This window comes from Vespa mandarinia, chromosome 8, assembly GCF_050613455.1.
Source record: "Vespa mandarinia isolate Hongniang chromosome 8, ASM5061345v1, whole genome shotgun sequence".
In the NCBI taxonomy this organism is placed as follows: domain Eukaryota; kingdom Metazoa; phylum Arthropoda; class Insecta; order Hymenoptera; family Vespidae; genus Vespa; species Vespa mandarinia.
The window spans coordinates 1,240,001-1,265,704 of NC_140817.1; the positions used below are offsets into that span (position 1 = coordinate 1,240,001).

The 25,704-nt window shown below is 38.1% G+C and overlaps 1 protein-coding gene across 4 annotated transcripts in view; it reads left to right on the forward strand.

Annotated features, from left to right (window-relative positions):
• The window catches only part of LOC118445701 (uncharacterized), a 28,777-nt gene extending 7,078 nt beyond the window's left edge, over positions 1 to 21,699 (forward strand). The window contains exon 2 of one of the 4 annotated variants that reach the window (XM_085658880.1): positions 9,325 to 10,645. In XM_085658880.1, the coding sequence (XP_085515006.1) occupies positions 9,325 to 9,780 (456 nt within the window). In that variant the 3' untranslated portion in view covers positions 9,781 to 10,645. Of the gene's footprint in view, positions 1 to 5,777; positions 5,900 to 9,324; positions 10,646 to 21,266 lie in introns of those variants that run through there. The other 3 variants (XM_035875469.2, XM_035875490.2, XM_035875458.2) reach the window with 3 other exon arrangements.
• Positions 21,700 to 25,704: the final 4,005 nt, after the last annotated feature.

Sequence of the window (25,704 nt, forward strand, 5' to 3'; positions counted from 1 at the left end):
ATTAAGCATACCCTAGCCGCTTGAATTTCCTTTAGACTCATTGATAGATACTTACGTCGTTCAAAGATCCATCTTCTCCATGGAACTCGCTTCTTAACTTTGCAGATTAAAAGGGAAACTTGAAACGATTGTTCTTTTTATTTTTTTATTCTTTTTTCTTTCTTTTTCTTTCATTCTTTCTTCCTTTATTTATTTATTTATTGCTTTTTTTTTTATTTTTTTTTTTTTTTTATTTTTTTAAATTTATTTTCATGACGTTAATAAATTGCCAAGAATTTCTGAAGAAGAATAAGACCGAATTTTTCAATCCTATTGTATTCTCTCTATTGTATTTTCCTATTGTATTTTCTCTCTTCACAATTTATTGCTTTATTTATTACTCTCATCACCTAATTGCCATGTGTAAAATTCAAATGCGAATAGTAATTTTCTTACTGGTTAACACGTTCCGTGCCACGTGTATCACCGGTGGTACACGCAGTCATATTTATTTAATGCGCTGAAAATATATATTTTATGACAAATATAATTCTGTAAAATATATTTCAATCAAAAAAATAATGCATTATACAAAATGCAGTGTAGAACAAAACACATAAGTTTATTTAATTGTTATATAAATAAAAACTAAATAAAAAAGAAAAAAAAAAAATCAAATGGCCTGAACGACAAGTCAGGCAAAAATGGCTTGGCAAGGAACGTGTTAAAATCGTAAAGATTTAAATCTTTATAGGAAAATAATAGGAAAAATAATAGCCATTTGGAATTTTTCTAAACTATTACTCTAAACTACCTGCTCGTACAAAGAGAGACATATCGGTTTCGTACCTACGAATATATATTCGAAAATTTTCTAAAGGTTCCTTCATAAAGATTTTAAAGCTTAGGTAGGTCTATTCCTTTTTCAAAGGATATACTGAAATTAGTTTCGACAAGTTTTCGAGAGTTTAAATTATTTTATGTTTCATTTGAATTTTTATTTCGTTTCTTCGCTCTTACAAAGTTTTTTCGTTAATCCATCGAAATACAAGAATAGATTTTTAGAAATTTTTTGGTACAAAAAAAGTTTCTCAAAGGAAAAGAGTTCGGTATCTAATCGAATCGGTAAAGGACGCAAACAATCGATCGATATCGGTATTGTGGATCTTCCATTTCCTTCCTTTCTTCCTTCCTTCCTTCATTCTCTCCTTTTTCCACTTGCACGTACGTTCGAAGCTTCGAAGGATATAGGAGGTTGGCGTGCGTGTAACGAGCTGGCAACAAACCTCCCTTGGTCCCACGATTCCACCGGCATCTCGGGGCTCCTGCAAAAAGACTTGGAATGTCTCGATAGCTCGATAAACGCATTACATCGTATGGAACGACGACGACGACGACGACGACGACGACGACGACGACGACGACGACGACGACGACGACGACGACGACGACGACGATGAGGACGACTTTGCGAAGGACTTGGACTATCCGTACCTACCCTCTAACTCTTTCTCTTTTTCTATCTTCCTAAAGTCTTTTGCTTTTAAGCAAAGGAAGAAGAATCGTCCTCGAAGAAACTCGCGTGCCACCTGCACCTCTACAATCTATATTTGCGTCCTTCGTGCTCTACCTTCGTCTTCTTCGTGCTCCTTTAACATCGTCCTACTGAGAAATCTACTCCGGGGGGAAAAAAATAAAAAAGAAAAAAAAATAAGAAAAATAAAAATAAAAAAGGACAAAGAAGAAAAAAAGAAGTTATCTTACCTGTTCATACTCATTTCATTTTCGATAAATTATGATTTATGATCCTGATTTCTTATTTTCATAACATGTTTAACATGATATTTATTATGTTCTGAATGATCATGTATTATAGAACGAGTTAATAGAAATCATTCTAAAAAATAAAGAAAGGAAATAAAGAAAAATTAAAGAATATTATAACATGTTCTTAAATGTTCCCTTATATACATACACGTACATGTTCGATTTTCAAGGAAATATATGTATACGACTGATAGATTTTATTACTTCTGATACGAGTAGCGTGAGAAACGTCAATGAAGGTATTCAAGTTGTATCGATCAATGAAAACCATGATATCGTTATTAAATGCCGCGATACTATCAATAAAGAAAACGATCGAAGAGGAAGGAGGAGGAGGAGACGAAGAAGAAGAAGAAGAAGAAACTGTACTCTTATCGTAGATCTCGTCGTTCATTACTCTCAAGGAAAGACCGTAACTACGATCTCTTTCGTCTCTTCCTTTCTTACTTTCTCTATCTGACTGAGTGACTGACGGACTGACAGTGTTGCTTTGATCGATCACGCGCAAAGTTGCCGTCGATTTGATCATAAAATTTTGACAAAGTGTAGATCATTAAAGAAACATTTGCAATTCTTCGATCTTCTCAATGACTCGTATCGATTTATTAAATACGATTTTGATATATTTCATACTTTCATACGAGACGTTTATTCAATTATCCGTCTTTGTATCAATCGTATAAAATATTTTAATTCAATGAATTTAATTATTTATGATTGTTTTATAGATAAGACGTATTCTTTATTATTTATACATTTATATATATATATATATATATATATATATATTTACATACACTTAAATAATTCGTAATAATCCTTTAAGACTTGGCAGTGAAGTATTAAATTACTAGCTGGCAACAACATCTAGCTTTTATGCTTCTTATCTGATTATTAATCCGCAATGGGGATTATGCAAGTAGCATAGCCTTAAGCATAAGATCTTCATTTATCGGTAAGAATGGCCGAGCAAAGAGCAGGTGTTCACCCTTCCGTAACTCCTCCGAAGGAAGGAAACACGGACCTGTGCATTGTCAACGGTCGCAGGAAAGGATAACGAAAAAATTGCCCTTCTTCGTGCCTCGGGTCAAAGAAAGACATTTTCTCTTCCTCCCCTTTTCGAATTTCTTCTTCCTTTTACCTATTTAAACGAGCTTCCCTAATTTCTTAAGAAAATGGGGAATACAGCAATTCTATGCATGAGATATAAAAATCGACAGTTTATTTAATAAAAAATTAGCTCCTAATTCGAAGCATGATGTCGCGCGATACACACTATACATACATTGTGATTTTTAAAATTCGAGAGAAAATTTATATTCCGAAATGCGCGTGTTCGTGATCAAATCGATGATATATTCTCTCTTTCAATATGGACTTCTGGTTATGTTTGGAAAATATATAATTGAAAATTTTAAGAAGTTTTAAATCGAATTGGCAATTGGTTGAACGATCGTCGGCGCTATTGCAGCTGGCACCCTTTGAAAGATTCAACATTGATAACGACCCGTAGAAAGTGAAAGACAGTTGCTTTGCAGGTGCTTGGTTTCTAAGCTACTTCCGCCGTTTACTTTCATTTTTTTTCTCTTTTTCTTCTTCTTTTTTTTTTCTCTTTTTCCTTTATATCTTTTTCGTTCTTTGAAAGGGAACACACATATCAGGCAACACGCGCGTTGGTATTTTTCTTTGTGTGCGTTCCACCTTCGTGACGGTTAGAAAGACGATGATGCACTTTCACGTGCACACGCCGATAAAATTCGACTTGAATTCTTCCGGTTGCGGTGAGAGGAAGGTTGAATAGGTCTTCGTTACCCGCACGAAGGAAATAAAGGATTTGTATATCCATAAAGCATCAACTTCGTCGTCATCGTCGTCGTCGTCGTCGTCGTCGTCGTCGTACGAAGTCTCTACTCCTTCTCGAGCAAAGAAATTTCTCTGCATTTTAAAGCGTGCTTCGTCACGGCACCAACGACTGCAGACGGTTTACCGAAACGCAGACGGAGTTGTTTACACGGTACGTGCTTTACCGGCAACCCTTAGCATTTACGATAGTGCGCCACAGTGATCGTTTGCTCGCTACGAAAGAGCGCTTCGTACCTTCGTCTGGAGATATTATTACGTAGTAACTACCAACCAGTGATTTATCTTTCACGTATTTTCTTATCGCGTTTAGACAAAAAAAAAGGAAAAGAAAAAAAAAAAAAGAAAAGAAAGAAAGAAAAAGGGAAGATGAATCTTTATTCGTAGGTAAATCCAACGAGATTTTTCTTCTTTCCTTTTTTTTTTTTTTTTTTTTTTTTTTTTCATTTCTATTTTGTCATTGCTGCAACACCAAGGTGTCCTTATCGAAAAGGTTTACGTTTACGTTTACATTTACGTTATCGACAGATCTATCCCATCGTCTAATCTTTCTCTTCTCGAATACCACAGACTCTCTTTGTGCTTAGTCAGAATAAACTATCGTCTAATAATCATGTCGCGTGGGTGAGTAGTCTGCATATCATCTCTTCTCTCTCTCCCTCTCTCTCTCTCTCTCTCTCTCTTTCTCTCAATAAACGTATCGTAAATATATATGTAGGTAAATGGATCGAACGATGGATCGAACGATGGATCGACCGATCAATCGATCGATGAAATTATTCTTTCATTCGATATATCTTCTTATCCTTCTTCTTTTCTCCATCTTCAGTTTAAAGCTTTAAGGACATAGCGTCTTCGAAATGAATTAATGCAAGCAGAGCGCGTAATTATGTCTTGTTCAGCGCATCGAATTTCGCTGTCAATTGAATGGCCCTTTACATCTTCGTTTCGAACGAATTCGCGTTCCTTTCACCGACAATGTAGCTCGATGGGACGCTCGTAAAAAGCTTTCTCTCTCTTTCTCTTTCTCTGTCTCTCTCTCTGTCTCTCTCTCTCTCTCTCTTGCTCTCTTTAAAAAAGCAGCAGCAGCACAAGAAGAAGAAAAAAAAACTTCAGGCGCCTCTCTCTTTCTCTCTCCCTCTCCCCCTCGTTTTTTTTTTCTATCTTATCGAGATAACAGCAGCTTTTTGATCCCTCGATGTAGATCATTCTTTGCTTAGTTTTCCATTCTCCTACATTTCCTCGGTTAGATAAATAAAATGTATCTATCTACCTATCTATCTATTTATCTATTTATCTATCTCATCGATTATGCAACGAGAGAGACATAGCGGCCCGTTTAAGAGGAGACTTTCTTTACTGAGCCCACGGCCTCTAGGGGTCGGCTACTTCCGGCGGAGATACGAATTGAGTCCCACTCTATCTCGAAGGATTTTATCTCGCATAGTAACAACCGGTCTCTCTCCCTCTCCCTCCCCCCTCTCTCTTTCTCTGTCTTGGTTACGTTCGCTCGCGTTATAGTCATCTCCGTTACCGCTCCGAACCCTTTAACCCTTTTGTGAGTAGATAGCACTAACTACATCATTAAAGTGACATCGCCTAATCCAACATGAATAAATTTACCTATTCCATTTCCATAAAAAAAAAAGTCGAATACACTCCGCGTTAATATACAATACATTTTTTATCATTGGATATATGTTGGGTTACCTATAAGTTTTCTTTTTCCTTCTTTCTATTTTTTTTTCTTTTTTTTTTTCTTTTTTTTTTTTATTTATTAATTAATTAATTTATTTTTTATTTTATTTTATTTTTTATTTTTCATTTTTATTTATTCTTTTTTTTTTTTTTTTTTTTTTATACCGAACCTTCCCTCAATTAATTTACGACGTAATAGTTTATTTGAAAGAATTTTTAATAACCAACCTTACAGGTTTCTTAAATGAAACGATTAAAATATGAGCGAAGATTGATAGATATACGTGTCTTCTTCGAAGATTATAATTTCATACAAGTTTCGCTATATTTTCTTTTTTTTTTTTTTTTTTTTCTTCTTTTTCTTTTTTTTCTCTCTCTTCGGCGCGTCACTACTCTTCCTTCTCTTCCAGCAGCAAGCAAAGGAAAGCAAAGCAAAGTAAAGAAAAGAAAAGAAAAGAAGTGAGAAAGAATATTCAAGAGAAGCTAAGCAAGAGAGGAAAAAGATAGAGGCTGCGCGCTGATCTACGTTGTGGAGGGGTAAAGGCCCAGGGAAAAGATAGGGACGCAGGAATGTACAACAGCTGCCCCTATCCCGATGGGTTTGCTTTTGAAAGTCCGACCCTGGCGTCACTAGCGAGAGATAGTAACCCAATATGCCGTGAGAACGAAAGAAAGAGAGAGATGGAGATATGGTGCGTCGTCGTCGTCGTCGTCGTCGTCGTCGTAGTCCGTGGTGAGATGGTGTTACTGCTAGTGCTGTTGCTGCTGCTGTTGCTGCTGCTGCTGCCTCTGCTCCTGCTGCTCTGACGATGGTGGGGATGGAAAGAAAGAAAGAAAAGAAAGAAAGAGAGCGGGACGTGAAGAGAATGAACAAACGCGTTTTAGAGAGGGAGGAACCCTCCCCTGCTTAGAAGCATAAACCCTACCGCTGTCGGTCCTGCAGCTGCTGCAGCACCCACAAATTTTATTTTTTATTTTTCGCTCAATTTTATTTTATTTATTTCTTTTATTATTATTATCATCATTATTTTTTTGTACTTTTTTTTTCTTTTTTTTTTTTTTTACCGTATATATATATCACATATGTATATTATATTTGGACTCGTGCTCCCCCCCTCCCTATCGCCCCCCACTACATTCTCTTCTCATGGTGATTTCGTGATTTTATATTACACGGGGAAACGCCTACCAAACCAAACGTATTCTTATCTTTAGAGCCGCGTATCGATGGCACGCTATTAAGGACGATATTTACGCACGATCTGGAGACATTAATTGCGTCGCTTTACATACACGCATTCTGACAAAGAGATTTATATACGGCGAAAAGTTTAGCGTTACCGGCGCGAAATGAAACGCATCGCGAGAGTATTGTACGTAGGTAGATTCGTACTTACACACATATCTATATATCTATCTATCTATATGTGTATATAAGCATAGCAGCAAAAGGGATACGTGCAACGAATCTCAGATAACGCGTATGTGTGACGATCACTCACGTTGAATTATAAATGTCGCGTACGGTAAAACGGCGTTATAAATCTCGATTAGGTGTAAAATCAGATTGGAAGGACGATCTCCTAATGTGTCTCTAATGATGGCCATACATTTGTTTATTTTTTTTCGTTTTTATTTATTTATTTATCTATTTTTTTCTTTTTTTATTTTTTCTTTTTTTTTTTTCTTTTTTTTTTTTTTTTTACAATTAAATGGAAATCTATATCAAGATATTTTTCTTTCCCGCGAATGCGCGTTTTGTTTTGTCGACTATACATACGTAAGCTCCGAAAAGATTATGTCCGATGCATTCGTGACGCATTCGTGCGAATTAGAAGGGTAAACGAGCAAGTACAATAGCCTTTGTAATAACGTCATACTCGAGACGTTGATCAACTAAAACAACGATGGAATCTTCAACGGCTCGACTCCCGCGCATCGCATCGCATCACATTGTTTCGTTTCATAGTATACACGTGTATCTAATATCTACGCGCTAAATAGCGGAAATATCCGACGAATGACGAATCATAATTTTCTTTCGTCTAGTAGACTCTCTCTTTCTCTCTCTCTCTCTCTCTCTCTCTCTCTTGCCTTTTCTCTTTCTATCTCCGACTGTCAATTAAATCTTGACAACGATACGAAACTCGAAATCGGAAGGGGGAGTCGCCCACGCGTTTTACATCCACCACGTTAAAACGTGCCACTCGAAGAAGGTGGTGTGTATATATATATATATATATATATATATATATATATATATATCTTTGACGTATAAAACCGCCATTGTTTAATCGGTATAAGAGCGGAACTTGAATGTGGAAGAAAAACAAGGATAATAAGGGCTCGACCCTTTCGCACTTGCTCTTCTCCGGCTGCTGGAACATTTATTGCGAACGAGTAAGAGTGAGAAAGAAAAGGAGAGAGAGAGAGAGAGAGAGAGAGAGAGAGAAAGCTCGTTGTACCCGCATTTGCGGCTCGCAAAAAAATAAAAAAAAAGGAAAGAAAAAATTGAAAGGGCGGGGGAGGGGCAGGAGAAAAAACGACATTCCCTCGTTGCAGCAGCACGTCTCGAAGTAAACTCGGTCCTTCCGTCGCGCTAACGAACTAGTCACCGTGGAAACTGCAAAGAAGACTTGAACGTCACGTTAAACTTTCTTCCCACCTTCCTCCCCCTTACTTCCCTACTATCTTACCTTTCCCTATACGAATTGAATTCCAAATAGAGGTGTTAATAATGCCGACAACATCTCTACCGGCCGATCATGTTCGATTTAATATGGATAATGGCGGTAAAATCTCGAAGGCGAAGCATCCCTCTTCTTTCTCTCGCGTCCATTTGTAGGTACGGCCGATGGAAGAAGGTAATAGAAAGAAGAAGGTACATGTGTGGTAGGATACTTCTTTACCCTCGCTACAGAGGATGGTGGTTTGCCAATGAAACGAGGAGAGTTATTGGGGTGGGCCATGGAACATTGATGATGAAAAATAAGAAACCATTGTCGAAAGTAGCGAAGATTCGGTAAGGAAAAGGGAGAAATGATGGAAGGGAGGGAGGACGAATAAGGGAAGAGGAGAAACGTGTATAGATTCGCCGCGCTTCACCATCATCTTCGTTGTCGTTGTCGTTGTCGTTGTCGTTGTCGTTGTCGTTGTCGTTGTCGTTGTCGTTGTCGTTGTCGTTGTCGTCGTCGTCGTCGTCGTCGTCGTCGTCGTCGTCGTCGATGTTGTCGTCTAGACGGGGGACGACGACGTGCACGCTCGGCCGTGCACGCGCGCGCAAGAGCGTGGAGAGGATCCGAATGTGCGGCCCCGAGAGAGTGGCCTCCCCCTTCTTCTCCTCTCTGGCAGCGAGACTATCGGCTCCCCTCCAATCCTCTCCTCTTGTTGCGCTCTCCTCTCTCGCATGCCTTCCGGCCTCGTGCGCGCTCGTGCGTCGTCTCGAGCGACGGCCCGGCAGCGTGGGGGAGAGAAAGAGAGAACGGTCCTTGTTGCTATGCAGCCGTCGGCCCGAAGGATCCAAGCGAGAGAAAGAGAGAGAGGACGCGAGAGCGACCCACCGACCGACCGAGAAGAGAACGCTATGATTATTATTCGCGGCCCGAATAACCAGTGCGCGGCCCGCCAGGGAAGCCGCCTCTTCTTCTGCTCCCCCGCTCCGCCCCTCACCACTCAACCCCACCCTCTCCTTCCTCAACTCCCGCCCGCCCTCTTTCTCTTTCACTCTTCTTCTCCTTTCGTGCCGTTTCTGGCCGCTTTTTCTACTCTCCTCTCCACTCCTCTCCTCTCCCCCAAAGAGGAAAGAGAAGAGTAGTAAGTAGTAGTAGTAGTAGTAGTAGTAGTAGTAGTGTAGTAGTAGTCCTCTTTCTCATGCGATCCTTCCGCGCGCGGAGACTCGAGGCACGAGACCTCGCGACAGCAGGGGCTCACGCCGATGTCGTAACCTTGTTTACTTTTAAGGCTTCCCTTGGCAACAGGTCGCCGCTTTCCGCGCCGGTTCCCCAGCCTCCGCGGAGAGAAGAAGAGCGCGAGAGAAAGAGGGAAAAACGCGAGCCTTCCGGCGCTGCCTGCCTGCCTGCCTGCCTGCCTGCCTGCCTGTCTGCCTGCGTGCCTGCCTGCCTGCCTGCCTGCCTGCCTGCCGCCTGTTGCCCGCTGATTCGCGAGGAGACCGACCTCGAAGCTTTCGCAATCCCTTCCCAATTTCTTCTCCCTCTCTCCCTCCCTTCTACCTCTCCCTTCTCTCGAATAAAAAGCCTCCGCTTCTCCGGTCTCCTTTCTTTTGCGTCGCAGGATTTCGTTTGGTTCAACTCTAAGGAACCCCGAACAAGTGCTCTCACATTAATTCTTCTTCCGGTTAGCGGGAAATTATTTTCTTTGCTTGACCTCTCATCATGCGCCAAGTCCGAATCGATTTAGATAAAAATTCCCACGCTTCCTACGAAATCAGCTCATAGCGTTGGTTATTCCTATAACGCCTCCTCTTAACGCCTTCGGCTTTAACGCGACCTAAGACAATATTTCGGCTCGAGTAAATCCCTGTGACGCGAGATTAACACACGTAGGAGGAAGAGGATGCGTTTATACTGTTATAGTAGTATACCGGCGTTCAGGCGAACGTCCTTGCCGTTTATGCTTCCTTCGATGCGCTCGAAACGTTCCGATGTAACGGGAGCAACAAAGTGTAACGACTCTCTCTATCTCTCTCTATCTCTCTCTCTCTCTCGCGGTCTCTCTCTCTCTCTCTTTCTCTCACTCTCTCTCTCCGCTACTACGGACCGTAAGATTTAAATCGCCTTTCGTTTGATGGATCTACCTTTGCAGCGTAATACGGTTAACGTCCTCACCTGCACAAATTACCTTCCATTTCCGTTCATTCTCTTTTTCCCTCTTCCATCTTACGCGTGTGTGCGACGAACATCGAATGATCGAACATATTGTACTTTGCGAAACGTCATAAATTTCTTACCTCAGAAATTTTCTTTTAACATACCGTCTTTAAAATAAAATACGTCGAGGTATTTCCAAATATATCGTTTCCTGTAATCATTTGCGTGACTAAAATTTCACATTGATCAAAAGCCGACGGGTCCCATACAAGAAATTTCGTTGTACCGTCGGACATTTTTTTTCGCGGTGGGCCCATCAAATAAATTATTCTCTTCACATTGTCAGGAACCCCATAAACGAATTATGACATGGGTTTGTACCTACATACATACAGTTAGAACGATTAAAACACAATGCTACTCGAACAATGATCACGTATAGTGCGAGGAAGAGTATGCTATTCGTTTAACACGGTGTTGCATTGGCGCCGCTCTTCGCTTACAAATAGCTTACATTATTGTCCAAACTTTCTATCGAAAGTTTATCATAGACTGTGTTATACACGAGATTTCATTGAAATTCCCGTAATGAAACATCAAAGATATATAAACAGGTTATATTCCCTGTCTCGCGTATCGTCTGTGTTCTTTCCGCGGGAATAATGGGATATCGCCTTGGTCTAACTGGATTCCAGTATAATTAACCAGTTGCAATTTTTTTTATCGGATACCTGCTGCTAGCAGGTAGAAAATTATCAAATGCATATATAATAAATGAATACTATGTCGAGACCTTTTAATCTAATTCTTTTTATGGCTGATCCTAATAATTCTCGATGTAATCCCATCGGAATTTAATTTAAATTGGTTTTAACAATCATAGAAATGAATAATTATAAGATACGGTAAGGATCAATAATGAAATCATCAATTGATACCCGTTAGAAACTTGGCTAAGGAGAAATAATCCTCCTTTGGCTCGATCGATATAATCTATAATAAATAGTCTAGCTGAGGTAATAACAGATTAGTAGAGCAGTAGAGCGTGTCTCGTACTACGCGGGTAGTACATAGGCGCCACTAGCAAAAGCACACAAATACGTACATGATAGTAGTAGTTGTAGAAACGTCGAGTTGGTAATTTTATCGGTAGAGGAAGGTGTCCCGTTCAGAGATACCGGAGATATAAGGTATAAGGGAAAAGATACGTGTAAACAAGAGTTCTCGTTAATAGGTATAATTGAAAGGTGCAAGATAGGAAGCACAGCAGTACCTGGCGCATAACTCGTAAGTAATATTAGAAGCTGGTTCTTTCTCTCTCTCTCTCTCTCTCTCTCTCTCTCTCTCTCTCTCTCTCTCTCTCTCTCTCTCTCTCTCTCTCTCTCTCTCTCTCTACGGATAAAACCGGCCTCTCGAACGTAATAGCTCTACTAGCTCTCTAACTCCTCGATAACCTTTACCTGCGTTACTCTTTCCAACGACTGCGGTCTACGTTAAGCCAAACAGACACGGACTCATTCATCGCTTCGTTGCGTTGCTTTCTGAATGGAACGTCGATCTCGAGCAAAACATTTGATAGTACGAAAGTAAAGTAAATATGTAGTGACGTTGACAAAATATCCATTGAAACAATGTATTCATGAATTATACTATAAATTGTCAAAAGATGGGAAAGGTCAAGAAAGTGCTGCGTTGGAATATGAAAATAAGCTACCAAAAGGAAAAGAGAAAAATAATGTCGTATTGTCGGGGTTTGCGTTAGTCAAAAAGGATAACAGGCGCAATTAGCGATTATCTTTTTCAAAGGACCCTCTCTCTTCGGGGTAGGTATCGAAAAACCCCGATGGTGGGCCCCTTTTCGCGAAGCAGGTACGATCCATGGGGCAAAGTTCACGGCTAACGACGGTACGATAATGAGGACAGATAAGCTGAGGTGGGGGGGGGGAGGGGTGTTCCTCTTCTCTTTCTTCGGTGTCGTCGGCTCCACCCGACGACGTTAGCTTGCGCTGCTAACTCTCACGAGAAGCGAGCAAGAACGCGCGCAAAAGGGTTTTGCGTCAATTTAGATAAAGCCGATTAAAGCGACGAGAGAACCTCCTCTCCCTCTCTCTCTCATCCTCTTATTCTCTTATTCTTACTTTCTTCTTCTTCTTCTTCTACTTTTTTTTCCTTCTTTTTTTTCTTTTTTTACTTTTCTTCTTACTCGCGACGTCGTAAATTCTTCTGCATGGACATATTATATCCTACTGTGTACTCTTTGCACAGAGAATTTGTCTTTTGCGGGCGTCGAAGTCGTTTCATTTCGCAACCCTTAACGCGTTGACATGATTACAAGGCCATAATACCGAACGCTCATGCATCTAACACCGACAGTAAAATATTTATTGAACCTTTACAACGTCGCATATAAATGTTGTAAGCGTTCGTGTAATAATATTTTTATTTTCTTTTTTCTTTTTCTTTATTTTTTCGTTTTTTTTTCTTTTTTCTTCTTTTTTTTTCTTTTTTTTTTTTTTTTTTTTTTTTTTCTTTATTTTTTTTTTTTTTTTTTTTTTTTTTTTTTAAGAAAAAATTACGATGGTATCCAAAGCGATGTTGACAATCATAGCGATGGAAGAAATATATTTGCCGAAAATTTGTGGAAGCTTCGGTTAATACGGCTTGGTATGCGAGAAAGCACGTTGCATATGTTGTATCGCATATCGAATCGTTGCGTGAGGTCGCTCGTTGCAATGCCTTGGTATGCGACCGGCGTTACATTCTTCGGCGTCGGGATACGTACATGGAATCGATCTCTCGATCATCAGCCGAGGTCTCTCTTTTACTCTTAATACCTTCTAGATCACAAATAAAGATCTTCGATGTGTATACCACCTTTGCTTTCTAATTGGAAATAAAACGAATGAAAAAAAAACAAATCAAACGGAAACGAATAAATTGAAAAAAATAGAAACGTATATAATATTAACGAGTAATTTTTACAAGAATTTGGACGTTGCTTTTGGTGTGAACATCCGTTGATAATGGAGAAGAAAGTTGTCAAAAAAACTGAATCGGAGAGGATGCAAAAAGAAAGGAGAAAAGAGGAGCGGACAAAAGGAAAGCAAAAGAGATAGGCGACGATGGTGGTGATGGTGATGGTGATGGTGATGGTGATGGTGATGGTGATGGTGGTGGTGGTGGTAGTGGTGGTGGTGGTGATGATGGTGGTGGTGGTGGTGGTGATGGTGGTGGTGGCGGCGGCGGCGGCATCTCGGCGTGTAGCGTCGTTAAACGAGCGCGCCGCGACGAGAAAGCGGTGACGGTGGTCTCGTGTGTTGTCCGTCCGAATGAAATGAAAGAGGAAGAGAGATGGCGGGAGGCTGTCGAACGAGCGAACGCGCGAGCGAGCAAGCAAGCGAACAAGTAAGAGAGGGAAGGAGTGGCAGAGAGTGCGGAGAGAAGTGCCGTGGTAAGAGAGAAGGGACAGAAAGAGAAAGAAAGAAAGAGAGAGAGAGCCTGTTGCCGGGTCCTGTTGCTACCCGGTTACGGTGCATCGTGCTGAATTCGCAACGAGACTTTTTGGCGATTGCTTTGAATAATGTATGTGTAATAGACGCGTTGGTATATACCTAGCCCGAGGCTAAGCACGATATTTCTTTTATTTTTTTTTCTGCTTCTGTTTCTTCTTTTTTTTTTCCTTTTCTTTTCGTCTCTTTTTCTTTCTCTCTTTTTTTTTCTTTTTTTTTTTTTTTTTTTTTTTTCGTTAAACGAAAAAAGGCGTCACTCGCGCCTTTCTGTTTTTCGTGAGGCCAAAGTGATGGTGGGGGTGGTGGCTCCTTATCGGCGCCGCCATCGTCCTCGGCGTTTGCGATCTTTCGCGCAGGACTTCGAGAGAGTCTTGCTCGCTTGCTTGTTCGTTTGCTTGTTCGCTTGCTCGCTCTCTCTCGCTCGATCGCTTGCTCGCTTGCTCGCTTACTTGTCCTTGGGCGAGTCAGTCACGTCATCGTCCAGATATCCTGAATCCTGGCCCGCTCTCGATCCTGTTTTTCGTAGCCGTCTATCGACCATCACCAACTCCTTCTCGAACTTTGATATTCATTTTTATCGTACAACGATGAGGTTAGAGAAACGACAGAAATTTTTCTCTCGTCTATGTTAAAAATAATATAATGGCAGTCAAAAATGGTACGGCTAACAGTTTGAGTTATATTATTTTTAACAGCCATGGTAAACGTAAATGAAAGAAAATAAAACACACTTATTATGTTAGCCGACGTAATGATCGTTAATTAGCATGATCCTTCTATAAACGTCAAGTACTAACGCGGTCTCTTTAGATATTTATCCCGGCAAACTCAAAGATGACAAACCTTCCTCAATCATCAGAATTCACGTAATGAAACATTTTTAAAGATATTTTTCATCGTTTATCGAGTCGCGAAGCCAAATCTTCTCGTATTCCTTGAACTATGTTCTATCTTTTCTCTCTATCTCTATCTTTATCTCTGTCTCTATTGCTCATCTCATCTTGACGTTGCTAGTTTTTTTAGTAATGACGTGCGAATCGTTCAGTTCTGATAAATAAAAGAAATATCCTGTTAGCGAAAAAAATCCGAAAGAATAAATTCCAAGAAAGATGAGACGACCGCGCACGATCGTCTGGGTCATAGAAAGGCGCCAAATCATTTCGTCGGAGGTATCGAAAGCTATGGGGACGACCGGAATTAAACCATTTAACTAGGAGCGTCCGCTGTGCTCCTTCGTCGTCTCACGTTGGCATATTCGTTCTATCTCATTCAAACGTATGACGTCCGACGACAATGAAACTCCTAAATCAATTCTAAATATTTTCTATACAATTTTGCAAATAAAATGTTCCAATAGAATATTTCGTTTTGTAAACACTATATAATATATGCGAATAATGAAATGTTAATTTTCGAAAGAAAAAAAAGAAAAGAAGAAAACAAATTTTCGACGAACTGGAATGAAAAAAAAGACGAGAGAGAGAGAGAGAGAGAGAGAGAGAGACGAAAAAGCAAAGGAGTGCCGTTGAATGAACCGAGAAACCTCGTGGTCGACGATCCGCTTCGCTTTCCCGCGCATTCCATAGAGACGTGCGCGCGCAGGCCCTTTCGTGACGCTCTCTCTCAAGGCCATGCAAATCTTAATGAACGCGAGGGAAGCATCCCGTTGCCGAGCGTCACCGTCGTCCTTGCATCGCGGAGGACGATCCGGTGCCATTAGAAAAAGTGAAACCTGCGATCTTTGATCGATCCTAAGAGATATACACGATCTTTTATGTTGGGTTGTTGTTTTTCTTTTTTACTTTTTTTTCTTTATTTTTTCTTTTCTTTTTTTTCGGAAAGAACGGGAACGGAGACGGGAAAAAAAAGACAAAAGGAACACAATGAAAATAATTTTTCTTTTATTTTTATTAATTTCTTTTTTCTATTTTTTCTTTTTTCTTTTCCCTTCTTTCTTTTTTTTTTTTTTTTTTTTTTTTTTTTTTTTAAGAGGACTATTTACAAAGCATGTGTAGAAGAAGGTTGTAAAAATTTTATATAAAAAGAAAAAAAAAATTAAAATATAGAGAGAAAAGGGAAAAAAAAGAATTCGCGAAGAAATTATTTTGCATTGGGGGTGGGGGTGAGAGTCAACGTCCTGGTAAATAAACAAAAGAAAGAGAAGACAAAGAAAGAATGGGGAAGGATGAAGAGTAGGAAGTCGAAGTCACTCGCGTCCACGTGCTGCTGTTATTGTTATTGTTGTTATCGCCGTCTTCGTCTGTACTTCGGCTGATCCCCACCACTAAGAGAACGGCCGTCTGCTCTACCCCCACTCCTCCTTCTCTTTTTACCCCTTCTCTTGTATGGTCACGTCACGAAAGGCGCGCTGGCCCGAACGTTCTGGTGGGGATTACGATTAACGGACTCTAATTGCATAGCAACAGTGAGCCCGAGATAATGATACATACATCTGACGCTTGCGCGCGCGCGCGAACGCGTCTCATTCTGGCCCACTTAAAAAAAAACCAAACTCCTAGCTCCGCCATTTTTCTTTTTTTTTTCTTTTCTCTTTTTCTTTTTTTTTTTTCTTTTTTTTTTTTTTTTTGCACGCGCGCTTCGATCGAGACATTTTCATTCGCATTTATGCCCGTAAGATTGTGTATATATTTTTACTTCGCTTCTCCATATTCATGCCAATATCTTTCTTCTTTCGGAGATTCGAGTTTGGACTTTCGAAATCTCATTTTTGTTGCTAAGTGGAAGAAGCAAGCAGAAAACACCTGCCACGTTCCCAATTAACGATACTTTCAACCACAAATATATTATCATTTTATTATTATTATTGTTATTATTAAATATTTTTGACAGGAGATCTTGCTTTATTTAACTTTTAATTTTTTACCGTAGAAAAAAATGAAATTAATTAATTAGTATATATATATATATATATATATATATATATATTTATATCAACGCAATAGTACTAATATAGAAAATGACGTAAGATGATGACGTTGTTCGAGGTAGCAGATGATTTTTTCGATAGGCCACGCAAAATGCACGTGAACGGTCCAACTTCTTTTTGTTTTCTCCTTCTTGTCCTTTCTATTCTTCCATTGCAGTTGCGCGTGATCAACACAAAGAGATTTTGCGCGCTTTTATACCTGTCGATGTAGAGGAGGTTATGTCTGTCTACCTACCTAGAACCTCTCGGAGAACTTTGTTAATCCCAGAACTCTTTCAAAATCCAATCTCTTTCTTTCTTTCTCTCTCTCCCTCTCTCCAACACACACATACATACGTTTTCAACATAAGATGGTTGGAGAATTGACGTTGTTGAAAGAAAATAAAATAAGAAAGGAAGAAAAAAAAGAGGAAAGAAGAAAAAAATTTTTCCTTCGTCAAAATGGGCCATTCCAAACGTGGAGGATATACCTAATCAAAATGGACCGCGTTACTAAGCGCGACAGCGTCTAGTTCGCCATCATGAATTCGCACCGTGCAACCTGTTTTGGCTATCTCCGATTTTTTACTCTGCTTCATTTCATCCCCATCAAAGATTTCGTTCGTCGTAAAAGATTCAACGTAATAAACTATATCAAGTTATCATTTACGCAAGATATCATAGATATCATTTCTAATCATGTCATTTGAATCATCTTCAAATGTTTACACGTTAACAGGCTTAGATAAAAAGGAAAAGAAAGGAAAGAAATTTTGTCCGTTGTCTGACATGGCGCGCGTGCGCGCGCGCATGTAACATATATAACTAACTTCTAACAAGGACTGAAATTTATCTTGAAGGTAAAAAGATAAGAGATTGAGGGACCAGTATAGCAGCCCCATGCAATTTTCTTCAACACCTTTTCCTACTTTTGAGAAACATTTCAAGTTTTCGATGATCCCTTTTTAAAACGACCTTGACTTTTTCTCACGTCTTATCTAGATGAATCGATCGGACGTACCGAGTGAGGGGTCAAGTTGAAGATAAAAGGGGTATTACGAAGGTCAAGATTAAGTCGGCACCTGTTCAATCGTGCGACGGTCTAGCGGCAATTTTCGTGAGTAATGAGACGTAACGAGCGTGGCTTTGTTCGGTAACGACCTACCGACATCTACGTTAGAAAAGATCAGAGAAGGCAAAGCGAGTCTCAAGGAAAAGGACGATGAAACGTCTTCTCCATCGCCATTAATCTTTCTCTCTCTCTCTCTCTCTCCCTTTTTCTATATATATATATGTATGTATATATCTTTCTCTCTTTCATCTTTTCTTCGAAAGAAAATGGATGCAAGGAAGAAGGCGGAAAGGAGCAGATGGCAGACGTGTACCTTACCTCTTTTTCTTCCTCTTCTTCCTTCGTTCGTTCCTTCCTTCCTTCGTTAGATCCTTAAATCCTTCGACTGTTAAACGACTAAATCTCTTTTCTCGGGGTTATCTTCATTCCACTCATATCTTTTCTCGTTTGAAACCGGGTAGATAGATGGGTAGGGGAGTGTATACGTGTATGTACGAATGTCGCGGTCGTTTTCACCGCAACTCGTTTTCCCTAGCGACGTCTCAACGTGACAAGTATGAAATAGTTTCGCGGTTTGCGGCGGTTTCTCGTGATAATATACCACTATCCTATAAACCGTAACGCTTTAACTTGGATTAGAATTTGACCGCTAATAAATATGATATCATTTTCTTAATTTATTGTGTGTGCCTGCGTGTGTGTGTGTCTCTCTCTCTCTCTCTCTCTCTCTCTCTTTCTCTCTCTCTCTCTCTCTCTCTCTCTCTCTGTGTGTGTTTGTGTGTGTGTGTATTAATTTATCGTCTATTTCGTCGTAGACGAATATGCCGATGAAAAATGAGCTTAAGGAACGACCAATAATGATAGATATCTACAATCTTTTAAAAAGAATAAAATTAATTAGAGAAAGGAAAGAAGGAATATCATTTGAAGAACATTTTCTCGTGAAGCTGTATAGGAAGGAAGTGATATACGCTCGACCATGCTATTCTTATCGCATTCAACCTAATTAATTATCTCGTTATTAAATATATATGGTGATATTATTATTATTATTATTATTATTATTATTATTATTTTTATTATTATTATTATTATTATTATTACTACCTTTTTTCTATTTTTAAATTAAAATATTTTTACACAAAAAAAAATTCCTTTGTCCTTTTTTCCCATCTTCGATTGAAATTCGTCAGTTCTATTCGTTTAAATTGTTTATTACGAACGGAAGTAAAAAGATAATTTTCATAGTTGAATTCTACCGTCGTAGTATTCTTTCTTTCTCTACTTTGTTGCGCGAAGCAGACGGTAAGACCGTAGAATTTTGAAAGAGTTCGGTAAATAACAGGTATAAACGCCACCTATGAGCCTTTCCCTACGTAATATATGAAGGGCCCCCTAGAATCGTTTGCTACATTGTGCCTACTACACGCACGCACACTCACACTACGCCCCCAATTTTTTTCCTCTCTACATTTCCCTCTTCTACTTGATAACCGTTTGCTCTCTTGCTACCCGGTTACTAAGGCAGTCGTTCTTCTTTCTTCTACGATGAGAAAGAAAGAAAGAATGAATGAGAGAGAGAAAAAGAGAGAGAGAGAAAATATAAAATATGAACAGTTTGGCCCTTCTTTTATCGCTTGCTACTTCCTCTATCGTGTTATTTACACAACCGAGTTACAATTTTCATCGATACGATCTCTTTTTCTCGTTTCATTGTTGATTGGTTGCTCGTGTCTTCTTATCGAAGAAAAAAATAAGTCCATTGAAAAAAAATTCGAATAAAGGGACAAAGGGTTCGTTGACGACTACATTTACATGTTCGAAACAATCTAGATATTTTATTCTTCTTGTTTTTCTCTTTCTCTCTCTCTCTCTCTCTCTCTTTCCTCATAGATAAAGCTATAAACATAAATGTTTTAGTGTCGTTTCGAAATCCGTTGAAACTATTTTCTCTTGATATTCTTTGAAATTGACCTTCTTTCAAATTCCCTCGCCATTTCACGCTGAACATGGCGCCGAACGACCGTTTTCATATTTTCTAGCCCCAATATAACCATCGCCATTAAACCTGTAAAATGGTACCATTACCAAGTGCGAACGAGAGAATGTACGAGAGGGGCGATAATTTTCTACAGGCTCTTTACCGCAAGTACCTTTTGCCCGTAAGTTTCATTCCGACTGGTAAAATTCTTAAAGGTAATTCGGGCCAGCTTTTTAATATGTCAAAGGAAGAAAAGGACGCGAAGGGACGTATATGCATTGCTCGTATATACATCACCCACTCATCGTATATGTATGTCAGCCTCAAATTTCACTTCGTTAAGACAGCTCTCGTCGAATCTTTCTTTTTTTTTCTCTCCTCGTTCCTTGTAAATCTGATTTCTTTTCCTTTTTTTTTTCGTGCTATCGAATTTCGTTAAACTTTTATAAGAATAAATAAGTAAAATATTATCCAAGACCGGATGAGAAAAAAAAAAGAGAGAAAGAGAGAAAAAGAGAGAGAGAGACTTTGTTAACACATTCGCACTTCCCTTCTCTTTATCTGCACCTTTGCTATGCTCTCGATCGACAAGCTGCGATATTTTCTTGCTTATATCAATTCTAAGAAGTCCCGTATGGTGCAGATTACGAACAGTTGCCAACCAACGTTTACGAATTCAACCCTTTTAGATAATCTCTCTGCATTATCGTGCATATATCCTGCATATAACTCGTAACATGCATCTAAAAGGATATATTTATTAATAATCAAAGTTTTTAATATAAAACGTTTCTTTGAAATTTATTGAAACAATTTTCGACAACTCCGATAATCGACCTTGAACAGTACGTTAAAATTTTACACGCTTCGTAAAGATAGGTACGAGCACGCGAGCTGTTAAGCTCTTATAAAATCTTGCAGTACGAAGGAGCACGACAAACTCGATCCTCTCTCCCGCTTGCACGCGCAGGTGCAGCAGCACGCCGTAACTAATCCCCATTAATTATTACGGAATACAAAGATGGCGAATGGAACTTCCCTTTGTACAGTTCTAAAGTGGACTCATCGCTTTCACGGTTTTTTGCCCTCGCTTATATGTACTTATGCATTTAATACTTTCGTGCTATAAGAGGACACCGTCTTGCAACATTGTGTATGAAAATGTTTCGAGACTTCTCAACTACTATATTTTCTTCTTTTTCTCGCGCTTGAAGTTCATTTTTCTTTCTTTCCTTTCTTTGTTTTTTCTTTTTTTAACATTGATTATTAAGCCGATCTGCGAAAAGATCTTTCGAATTTTTAGAAAATATATCAAAAGAAAAGGGAAAAAGTTTTAACAAATACCGATCGCGTAAAATAACAGTCGTAATTGTAGTTTTCAACTCTATCGACGGAATAGACAATATTTCCTACCTTACCGATCGTCGTTCATTTTACGTGACGATCGGTTGATAAAAGAGTTTAGCTGCTAATTCTATGAAACTGATAATATGAAATTGTGAAAAAAATTCGATCCAATATTAAATTATTTATTCATTGATTTACTTATTTATTTATCTCTTTTTTTTTCTCTTTATTTCTCTTTTAGGCTAGTCGTACACTCGCACCATGGGAGCATCTACTACCATGCCCGAGATGTTCTTTTCCTTGCCACGTCGACGGCGAAAAGAACGTGGGAACGTGCTCGAGGCAGGGTTGCTCGATGGAGTTTTGCACGTCGTGTTCTTCGAGGCCCCATACAGGTCCTTGTAAGACGCCCCTCTTGGCCACGCCAACGAAGCGCAATAAGCGGCTCGTCGTCGGTTCCAGGCAGAGCAAGCGAAACCTCAGAAGGTTGTAACAAAGATGACGAGAAGAAGGAAGAAGAAGAAGAAGAAGAAGAAGAAGAAGAAGAAGAAGATGAAGAGAATAAGAAAGAGAAGGAGAAAGAAAAAAGAAGAAAGAAAAGAGAAGATATAAAGAAAAAAATTATTATTATTATTATTATTATTATTATTATTATTATTATTATTATTATTATGATGATGATGATAATGGAAAAAAAGGGCGAAACTTTGAGAAGGAAAAAGAAACGGCGGAAGACTCGTCGTCGGCCGTTCTGCATAAAAAAGAAATAAAAAGAAAAAAAGAAATAAAATAAAAAGTAAAAGAGAGGAAAGAAAAAAAAAGAAAATAAAAAATAATCAAAATAAGATCTCATATCCGATCAATGATCCCCGATCGATGGAGGAGTTTGGTCGATCATCGAAATGAAAAGAGAAAGATAAAGAAGAAGTTGCCTTTACCTATCAAGCTCTCTTCTCGTGTAATATCACGGTATAAGGATAATCGTAGGAGCGGCACGAAGTTTCAACCTCAAATTACGGCCTTGATCGAGAAAGGTATTCGCCATGGCTCGGCTCTCGCACCACGTATGTGTAGTACGTTTACGCGAGAGAGTCGTGGCCTCTCGGTACTTTCTTTCTCTCTCTTTCTTTCTCCCTCTCTCTCAGAAGCAGCAGAAGCCACCGGTGCACCTGAGACCCAGCAACTTCTGGGACCTGCTCCGTTCGTTATTATCGGCGAGTTGCAAGGGCCCTGTCGTTTTCGTCGAAGGAGAAAAAGTGGGAGGCGGTTGTTTGCCAAGACAGACAGAGAGGAAGAGAGAGAGAAAGAGAGAAAAAGAGAGAGAGAGAGAGAGAGAGAGAGAGAGAGAGAGAGAGAGAAAGAGGAAGTGAGATTAGCAGAGGATGGACCAGAGAAGGAAAAGAGAAAGAGCGAAAATGAGAAACCATAAAGCAATGTCGTAAAACTCTCCTCTCAGGGGAGGAGAAAGGGAAGAGATGGGGCTGGATGGGATGGGTGGAGGCAGGTCGTCGCGCCCCCGGATATTTCTTACTTTATTTTCTTTTCCTTCTTTTTATTTCTTTCGTTTCTTTCTTCCCCTCACCCCGCGTCTTTTCTTTTCTTTTTTTTTCTTCCTTATTTTTTTCTTTTTTTTTTTTTTTTTTTTCTTTCTTTCTTTCTTTCTTTCTTTTCCTTTTCCTTTCTTTCATTTTTTACTCTCACGACGAACGCATCGGGCGAACTCTCTTTTAACGAAGAGAAGAAGCCCCCGGTACACGAATACCTCTTAATGGAGAGCGAGATCACCTTGCACGCCGATCGCGAAACGAGAGAACACTCTTCTCTTCTTCTATGCCTTCCCTTTCGCGCTCTCTTTCATCAGGAAGAATTTATGCGAACCAATCTCCGATCATTCTATCTTCTTAAACGTATTTCCTTCTGTATTTCATTTACCATGACGTTTTTATCGTTTATTTCTCTACCCTTAGCTCCACCCGCCTCCCCCAGTACCCTTTAAATTTTTTTTTTTTCTTTTTTTTTTTTTTTTTATTATATATATATATTGTCAACGATGGATAATATGTTTGCTCGTTAATTATTCTTCTTCGTTTTATTTTAATATTTGATTTTTATTCTTTAAGGATATTCACATTCGATGCTTCGTTTTTGTCTGTGTTCTCTATTCGAAAAAAGAAAGAAAAAAAGAAAAAGAAAGTGAGTGAGATTTAAAAAGAGAAAACAAAAAATGTTGTTCATCGTTCTCATTTTTCATTCTCTTCTCCGTAATGATTTTATCGATCAAAACAAACGGTCCGCCCGTTTCTTCGTTTACTTTGACAAATTTATTCGACTATCAAATGTCTAATCATCGACGAGCCGAAGACCTCGTTTCGTATGTTTAATCTTCGAGGATACGTCGTTATTCTCGCAATTTAATCGTCGTATCAATTTGTCAAGGAAAATAAAGGAACTCCGGGCGTAAATATTTTAACTTTTACGACGCGTCATTAACGTTTCAAGTTAACTTTTTTTCCTGATTCCTGCTTAAGCGTATTCTAAGGAAAATAGAGGAGATAAAGAAGAGAGAAAGAGAGGGAGAGAGAGAGAGAGAGAGAGAGAAAAAAAAGGAGGGTGGGATAAGAAGAGCGAGAGAGAAGAGAGTAAGAGTATAACTCTTTTTTTATTTTTTACGAGGGGAGGGAAGTCTCCTAGTTTCGTTTGTGAAAAACGACGAAGAAATACGAAAGAGAGGATTAAGATTGCATTTTTATGATTTGTTCGTGTCTCGCTCACATGGCATTGAGAAGAAAGAAAAAAGAAAGAAAGAAAAAAAAAGGGAAAGAAGTTAAACTCAAAGAGTTTATGTCGTATAAAAGAAAATTGTAAAAAAGATTGTTAATAGAAATTAGAGAAAAGAAATGGAAAGAATTATAGACCGTGCTGAGAGAATCGAATGAGAGTCGTGTGCCATATTGAAAATATGATATACAGATATTTGGGATAGAAACCGGTACGAGAAGTACATTTTTGTGTGCCATCGTTATTTTTTTTTTTATTTTTTATTTTTATCTTTTATTTTTATTTTTTTTTCTTTTTTTTTTCTTGTAATTTTGCGCCATAATGATTGCCATAATATTATCTTTTTTTTTTTTTTATTTTTTCTTTATTTTTTTTTTTTTTTTTTTTTTTTTTTATTTTTCCTTTCAAAAGGAGAAAATACTGAAATATTCTCTCGTCGGAAAATATAATTTTCTTCATAAGAAGCCATATTTGTTTTCAGTTGTACGATATCATCTTTGAACAAGAATCTGAAATATCTCTCCATATGTAATTTCTACTCTGCGTATATTTTTGCTTTTAAGATTTTAAGGTCAGCGCTAGTTTTCTTCGTTAAAGAAAAGATGAAAAAAAGAAAAAAAGAAAAGAAAAAAAAAAAAGAAAAAATATGGTCTTTCTCTGTACCGGTATATATGCTGGAAACGCAAAGACTGCTTGTAAATAACCGAGTGAATAGTAATATATATTTTGTATTTCGTGTGCGTATGTATTGGCGTTTAAGAGATATCGCTAAAAAGGAGTAAATATTAGCAAAGTAGTATTCTTTTCTTTTCCTCTTTCTTTTTCATTTTGTTTTTTTGTTTCTGTGTCCTTTTTTTTAAATAATATGTATCATTTTTTAACGTCCACATTGTATATTATATTTATATATATATATATATATATATATATATATATATATTAAATATATATATATATTAAATATATATTTATGTATATATATATATAAATATATATTTAATATTCTCCGGATACGAGATGTCAATGAACGTTTCTCTGGGATACACGCTTTGTGAGCAAATTATCAAATTACCGTAGTATTAGCGAATATGTTATTTTTAAAATTTTTTTCCATTAATCTTTAATTCGAAATCTTCTGCATGATTTGTTTTACAGAAAGAGATAATAAACGCGAGACAATGATCTTCACGTTTCGGTAAAATTCAGTCGCATGATAATTGCAAATTGTATATGTATTTTGTACGCCTGTGCTTAAGTATTTTACGAACATAACTTTTATACTCTGCCGTCAAGGTTATTTCTTAAAAAAAAAAAAAAAAAAAAAAAAAAAATAAAAAAAAAAAAAAAAAAAAAATCGAAAAAAAAATCGAAAAAAAAATCAAAAAAACTAAAAAAAAAAGACATCGAATGATTGTTTTTTTTTTTTTTTTTTGAATCTCAATTTGTAAATGCGAGCAGCACACACACAAGACATTTCTGTGATAAGAGATGCTAGCATTCCAGTGTGCATAATGTTTTTTTCTTTCTTTTTTGTTTTTTTTTTGTTTTTTTTTTTTTCTTTTTTGCAAAAAAAATAATCTTAAACCAATTTTTCGCTCTAAAAACTACTGTTAAATTTTGTAAATAGGTATAATATATTTTTAAGACCGCACAATCTAAATTATTTATCATTATTGTTCAACGATAAATGATAAAGAAATTTTTTATGTTAGAGAAACACAAGGCATTAAAAAGAAAAAAAGAAAAAAAAAGAAAAAAAAAAAAAAAAGAAAAATAATCCGTTCGACAGTAATCTCGTTTTAAATTGATGAATATCTCGCTTATGCGGTCGTGGTAGTATGAATACCAATTAATAAATAGATTTTAATGAGAAAATCAAATATGCTTAAGTGAAAAGTATG